The following is a 7,627-nucleotide window of genomic DNA, read 5'->3' on the forward strand; positions in this document are numbered from 1 at the left end:
TTGTGTCTGGTCTGTGGGGCGGGATGCTCACACCTAGAAGCTGCCACCCAAAATATGGTCAGTGTTGAGGCACTCAGGCCATTCCACGAAGCCTGGTGAGGAGAGAGGTGTAACAGGACTTTTGCATGAGTGTGATGCCCTGGTAGGCTGACACCTGTGTTTTTTTGTAATAGCTCTTCTGCTCATCTGACAACACTTCTGTGTAATTTAAAATGTGTCATCACTCTCAGTAAACAAAAACCCAAAGCAAAACTATGCTGTGTGCAGATAGTTCATAACAGAATTTATTGGTGAATGATATCAGCAAATGAGCTTTTTTAAATCTTAGAAACGTTAATAAAATACATGTGATATCCTGGCACTTTACTCCTGAAAACTTAAATGTTCAATCATGAATGCTCTTTTTCGGTCTTTTCTTTTCCCCTCCCCTTAACTTTAGTCTCCAAACTGACTAATCTTGGTCATCTGGAAATGACATGGAGAAGCAGAGTGCATTTCCATCCACTTCTTGTGAGAATCCTGCACAAATCTAGACTAAGGTACTATGGAAAACCAGAGAAAAAAATGGATATGCCTTATCAGGTAAAGAGGGATGAATGCATTAGGTTAACACTCAAAAAAATTGCTGTAGGATATTTGAAAATAATTTTTCCCATATAGTAAGCACATAAAGTTATTTCATAGCTATTTTATATGGAAAATGCTGCCTGTACAAAAATGCTGAGCACTCTAGAGTAGGAGATGCTGAATTTTGTGATCATATGTGTACAAACTTTAGTGGATGTGTTTGAGTTACTGTAGTTAAATTTGAGCTTTTTGTGAAGAGATACTTGGAGGTTTTAGTAGTTTAACAGCCTAAACTTTTCTGTCTCTGTGCTTTGAAAGTTGGAGTTAGTATGTCCTGTCAAAAAAAAAAAAACAAAACAAAACCAATACATTTAAATGATTTCTAGCCCCTGATTTTCTCATCTGGTGACTTTCAGATAGATTAATTTACTGTAAAATTCTTAATCATTTTTCTAATATATTTAACTTACGATATTTTTGTGTTGAACTTCTTGGAAAAGGAGACTGGAGGTGTGGTGGGTTATTTTAAAAATCTTTTTTTACTGCTTAGTGGTCTGCTCAGTTACAGATTCAGCATTTGCCCAGTTTAAAAACTGGGGATTTTTTCAGCTCTAGTATTCAGTACAAGTTCTGGAATATCCTCTATATACATTTGTAACAGGGAAATAGTTTATGAGTCAAGTACCTGGTGCATTATCCAAAATAAATACATACCAGAATTATAATAAATAAAAGATGACTGTATATTGTCTCTTTTTTCTTCAGGCCTACTTTGAAGTTGCTGATGGTTCAGGCATGATGTCAATGGTTTTGTGGAATTCATTGTGTCCTGAATGGTATCACAGTATGAAGGTTGGCACAGTGCTCCTCCTTGACAAGTATACCATCAAAACCAGTTACCCATTTAAAACACACCCCACCCCAGGGGATTCACAGATGAAGAGATTTGCTACAATTGGTTAAGTATTGCAGAATCCTATTTTGAATCAATGAAATACAGCTGTGCAAAGTAGTTCTCCATAGAAATAAAATAGAAAGTGATCCATTGCTGAGAGTAATTGATAAGGTATAAATCCTTAATTAGTACCTCCGAAAGGTGTCTGAGCATCCAGGTTCTTGGTGTTCCCTGTTTACATTTGAATCATGTCTACAAAGTTTACTGCCACAATTAGTTAAAACCTTTAATTAAAAAATAAAGAAATACAAAAAGTATCCCTGATATCAGGAACTGAGATTATAAAGATAGGCCTCTGGTACTGAATTTTAATCTGATTCTACTTCCTGCTTTATAATACGCGTATCACCTGTGCACTGCTCACACCTTTTCAATCCTCATCTGACTTTAGATTTTAGTGTATATTGTCAAGGCCCAGAGTATCTGCACAGCTCCACAGAATAAAAAGTTGCATTGATTACTTCTGTGTGCTGAAAGAGCATCACTGTGGGAGTGTGTGTATGAAGAATATTCCTTGGCTATGAAAAAGCATTTTCTTACTTGGGAGTCATTTAGTGTGGCAGATACTCAAAGGAGCTATACTACAAAATACAAGTCCTGCAATATAACAGTAATGGCCTTTTCAAACTGGATTTGATCAGCTTTGGGGTTTTTTTCTCTCCTACTTCACTCTACATGAACTCTTTCTCATTTTGTGCTTTTATACTCAGAACAAAATGACAGCCAACACCCAGACAATTCAAGTAACTTCTTGAAACAATATGCATGTTGGTGAAGGATGATGTATGTATAACTTATTGACAATGACAGTTTCCTAAAGGAGTTACTACAGTGCACAAAAATAAGCAGTGTTTTCACTGCTAGAAGCAATATATTCCCTGACTGATATATATTTGCATTAAAACCAGATCTCAGTGTCTGAAGTATTTGTGATGACTTGGCAGGAGATAGAAATGTTCAGCCAGAAATGGAAGTTTGTGAGAGAAGGTGATGACAATTACAAGCCAACCCTGTAAACAGTTATAATTGCCACAAAACATTTCTGTGCAAAGAAGACAGAATAAAATATGCCATCTGAGGTGACTTTCTTTATGGGCAAATATCTCTGCATTTTCATGGCCTTATTCACTCTACACTTCTGATTTCTTGCAAGCATTATTGGGGTAGAAATGGTAACAAAGAGATCAAAATGAGCAATTCAGCCACTGGGCTGTAAAGGGTATTAGATGTGTAATGGAAGAGCTAGAAGTCACTCCACAGGGAAGTGCCATGGTGTATTTTCAGACTACAGGTAAACTGCAGAAACTGTAAATCTTTGTTTCATACAAAACTATGTGCAGAATCTCAGTTCTTTGCACAAAGCCAAGAATTTTGTCTTGATATGAATATACATAATCCCATGATGCATGAATGGATGATATGACCATATGTCCTATAAGAAGTGAGTCTCAAGAGAACAGAATATCCAGTAAAAATTTTAGAGCGTTTGTAACGTGGATTTTGTGCAACTTTCTTTGCATGAGGGGTTTTTTTTGTTGTTCAGATGAAGTGAAGTTTATTACCTCACTGAGTATCTCTGTATATGCCCAATGTTGGACAATTTCAGGTTTCAATTACACTGAATCGCTTAAGTAATAATTACTTTTTTCTTCATTTATATCCAATTTGTAATTCCATCAGATCCCAACTTGGCAGTGTGTCCTTAGAACCATTCACCTGCAAATACTGTACAATATATCTGCAGAGTTATCTAGGCCCCAGTATTAAAGGTTTTCCAAATTGAGAGTCCTGCAAGGTGCTATGCTTCAGGCCCATCCCTAGACTTCTGTGGAGTAGCTCTGCATCGCTGGCCCTTGTTTGCAGCTGCAGCATTGTGGGATGTGCTGAGAGGTGCCATTGCAAGACCTAAAACCTTTGGAACTTAGTACCAATGCCTTGAATTCCACTGCCAGGCAGAGTGCACGTTTTAATTTCACACATTACTGAATTTGTGTGGCACTAATGACAGCCTGGACTGACCTTAGCTCCTGACTCATCCTATGATATAATCCTGATTTGAGTATATGACTTTCATCTAATCTCAAAATAATGAAACAATTGATAGGTAGTTCTGATGCATGGGAAAGTTTTGTTTCAGGAATTTTCTCAGTGATACTGTCCTAGAAGACCATATGCAAAACCACAATTGTCCTCCAAATTAATTTCTAGAAAGCAGAAGCCTACAGAATATTCCTAAGTAGAGGGTCTGACTTGAATGATAACACCTTTCTAATGTTGCACTGCCAGGGTAAGGCGCCAGATATAATTACATAAACAGTTGTATACATTATCTGTATCTATGCAATTACTTTTCTAGGTGCATTATTTGAATAATCCCTTACTCAAACCCAAGAAACTTCATCAGAATCTGTCTTTTATATACCAGCAAGTTTTGTCCTGTTATGAGACCATAGAGTACTGCCTTGTGTATTCTAGAAGCTGAAGCCATTCTTCCTGTATTTTTTAATCTGGTTGAAGAACACCTTGCTTGCCCCAGTGCTCCACCATGTTTGTAATTTAGTATCTAAACAATCTGATTAATAAATTAAAATTTTCAGGTGCTATAGAATAGGTATGAGAAGACCTTTTGTTTTCCTCCATGGCCATGGTGTATTTCTATCCTATTAATAATTACCTGGACTGGCATCAAATACAGAAATTCTCATGTGCTAGTTCTGTTTTACTTTGTTGTCTGCACATCAGTTTCAGACCTCAATGACATTTGACAATAAAGCTAGTAAAAAGTACTTTGTATCTAATCAGTATGGTTGGATTAGTTTCTGTTAAAATACTGTCTGGATTGGACTAGTTGGCTCATGTAGGCAGTTGGAAAGTTTAACATTCCTTAGATGATAAAATTGCTTTGTTGAATGCTGTACCTGAATTCCGTACTTTATTTTGATGAAAACCTGAAGTCAGAGAAATTGATTAATAATTTCACAGAGTTGGAATTTTTAAGAAACTTTACCCTGGTTTCTTTATGGGTTGTTGTTATTTTTGTTACATTTTTACGATAACAACAACGATGATGATGATAATTTGTATTCATGCTTTAAATGTTACTGACTTTTTTTTTCTTTGTCAGAAATTAGCCTTAATGTTCGAGATCCTCCTACTGAAATAAGTATTATTCCAGAAGAAATGGTTAAGCCAGAGTGGGGATTGCCTGAAGTTAAATATCGGTTTATCACAAGGTAAAATAGAATTTTGTTGGTTATCAAGCTGGAACTTAAATTACACTACCTTACAGTGAATGTTAATTGGAAATGCTTTTTGCAAAGTTTCTGAGAAAGCTTACGCAGCTTTCTTCTATTTTGGTTTTAGGTCAGAACTGGATGACTTACCAAACAATCATTCCTGTGATGTTATTGGTCTTGTGACGTTTGTAGGAAGGGCTGAGCGAGCCAGAAAAAGAGGTTTTTCTATAAATATGACTTTGAGAATTTATCAAATAGTTTCTAAATTTCTGAGTAAATGCTTATACATATTTCTTAATATTTGTTTATATAGAACACAGTGAAGACTTCTGGCTCTATCGTTGGGCACATGCCATTGATGGGACCTCAGACCAACCATTCATACTGGAATTGTTTGCAACTTCTCAGCCAGATGTGTTTGAGCATATTCATCCAAGTATTCATCTCTCTATAATACTTACTAATAATTATTTATAATGTTTTTCTAGTTAGTTGTGAATTTCTAATTCTGAGATTAGTTGCCACTGAATAAAAAAAAATGCCAAAAATGCCACGATTTATCTCCTCAAGCAGAAGGTAGTTGATCAGAAGTTAAAATTTAAAAAGTAAAAAATACTTTAAATATTTGAAACCCTTACAAATTGCAGTCTGTCAGTTAGTTTAAACAATTAGATGGACAGCTGGGCTTGGAGCTCCTCTGATTTCATTCATTTCAGACAAAAAGTTAAGCAGCACATGGGGCAACATCACTTGCATCAGAGGCAATTAAAGGCAGCAGCTGGTCAAATCTCTTGTTCCTCTTGACCTGTAAATACCTGGTTTTTTATAGACAGGAGTAATATAAGAAGATTGAATTAAGAGAGAGGTGGAAGTGGAAAAGCTTCATTTTTTTGAACCAGTATTATTTGCCCAAACAGCAATTATCACCCAGCTGTGTTAGTTATCACACATGAGCTAAGACTAATAAATTTCAAACTAGGGAATCCTTAATGAAGGATTTTAAAAGAGCTTTAAATATTTCTTCTTGCCTTCTTTCTCTTTTCCTCCAAGCACTCATCCTTCTTTTAACACTGGTTGGTGTCAATGTGCATTTTTTATATCACATGATGCAGCACCAGCTGCACAGCCCTACTAAGAATATGGCTGCATTCATCTCAAGTGTTCTGGGGAAGTGGGAAAGAACGACATTCCAGTGTTTAACTGAGATATTAACAAAAGAGTGAGTTTGAACTCTGTTTAGAAATTTTGCAGTGGCATGTCGTAATTTCTCATGATTTTATACTTTTTATCCTTAAGAAGTATCTCATGTTTTAGTTCTAATACCTATGCTGAAATTAAATTGAAGATTTAATTATATCTCCATGCAATTTATAATGGAGAGTCAAAACATTCTGAAACATTTGTAGGGTCAAGAACTAAATTGTCTTGTTTAGAGCACTTAATAAAATTAATCCAGTATGTGTCAGTCTTGCCGTTCTAAAATCAATGAACTATCAGGAAAAAAAAAATGAAGATTTTTTTTTCTCCAGTGACATACTTGGTGTGTACACAGATGAGGGTGATCCAGGACCTCACTGAGAATCCTTCCAGGACAGTTTACCTTACGACTTCAAATGAAAGTCAAATATTCATTACAGGTAACTTAAACTAGTTCTAGTTTTATGTAGTTCTCATGTATTTCTTTGGAAAGGGTATTTTCTTTTTACAACAAAATAATCAGTGCAGACCATGAGGTAATAATGAAACATCACTGCAAAAAAACCAGGCAAATGGCATTCTTGTGAGGCATTGAAATGGGTTTATCTAATGAAAAGTATTACTAGGTTAAGACATATGTTTACTAATTCTGTCAGACTGTTAATCTTTTGATAGGGTAGCAATGGCAATTACCACTTATTTAAAACGTTAAAAAACACTTGCAGCTTTCCTTTTCTAGGAGCTTTTTCGTTAGTTGTTTTATTTTTTTCTGTTATTTAACATTTGTCTGACTTTCAGTGTCAAATGCAAGTGTAGTCAAGGAATTCAAGGCACTCATTTTGTAAAACACTCTTGACAAAAGACATCTTTTGTACTCTTTAGTCAAGATTTTCTTAGTTTATTTTTTCTATGTAGTGTTCAGGGAAGTTTCAAAATGAGAACAGATTTCCGTAACCTGCTTTGGTTTGATACCTGATTATTTTTATTTTAAAAGGGTGGCACAAGGGCCAGCCATACACCAAGGATGCCAAAGTGAAAAACTTCATTCAGTGGACGAAATCGCAAAGTGAAGCTGATCAAATAAAGAAAACTGTCATCGGTGGCTATTACCCTTTTCCACGACCTCCTGATAGCTTTTTGAAATACTGTAAAAACAATGAAGGTATCATATATCAAATATCTGTAAGATTTGTGGCCTTTTTCAGTCAGTCTTACTCCAAGAAAAACTCTCTTTTATGACTAGATGTTTCACAGGCTAAATCCTCACCTTACAGAAAATATCATACCTTTAGCTGCAGGAGAATTGTAGAAGCTTACATGAGCTACAGATATACCCAGAAGTTTTACTCTGAATATTCTGCTAAATCAAAATTAAAAGTAGTTATTCTGAGGGATACATTGAGCTGGAAATTTCACCTGAAACAGAAATTGTGGTGTCTGATAATGCATACCTAATGGATGCTTATGAGCTAAAAGGTTTATTGTTTGAATTTTTTTCCATGTGATGTGGATAACAAAAAGGTTTAGAATTCTTTAAAACCTTAAGTTTAAATAAATTGAGTATTTAGTAAAATAAATCATTCTGTTAGTCTTGTGTTCAGAAATTTTGGTATTATATTTCTCTAAAACTTGATTCTGGAAATTTCTTTTTTTGCAGTTGAATTTATTTTGA

The 7,627-nt window shown here is 35.2% G+C and overlaps 1 protein-coding gene across 1 annotated transcript in view; it reads left to right on the forward strand.

The window, feature by feature from the left end:
- Positions 1-346: 346 nt before the first annotated feature.
- The window catches only part of CUNHXorf57 (chromosome unknown CXorf57 homolog), a gene marked incomplete at its 5' end in the record, with an annotated part of 18,821 nt that continues 11,540 nt past the window's right edge, over positions 347-7,627 (forward strand). Inside the window, 8 exon segments of the mRNA XM_017736610.1 lie at positions 347-427; positions 430-582; positions 1,333-1,525; positions 4,647-4,755; positions 4,886-4,977; positions 5,072-5,194; positions 6,288-6,395; positions 6,950-7,146. Of these exon segments, the coding sequence (XP_017592099.1) occupies positions 347-427; positions 430-582; positions 1,333-1,525; positions 4,647-4,755; positions 4,886-4,977; positions 5,072-5,194; positions 6,288-6,395; positions 6,950-7,146 (1,056 nt within the window).

The sequence above is a fragment of the Corvus brachyrhynchos genome, unplaced genomic scaffold (assembly GCF_000691975.1).
Source record: "Corvus brachyrhynchos isolate BGI_N302 unplaced genomic scaffold, ASM69197v1 scaffold36, whole genome shotgun sequence".
Lineage (NCBI taxonomy): Eukaryota > Metazoa > Chordata > Aves > Passeriformes > Corvidae > Corvus > Corvus brachyrhynchos.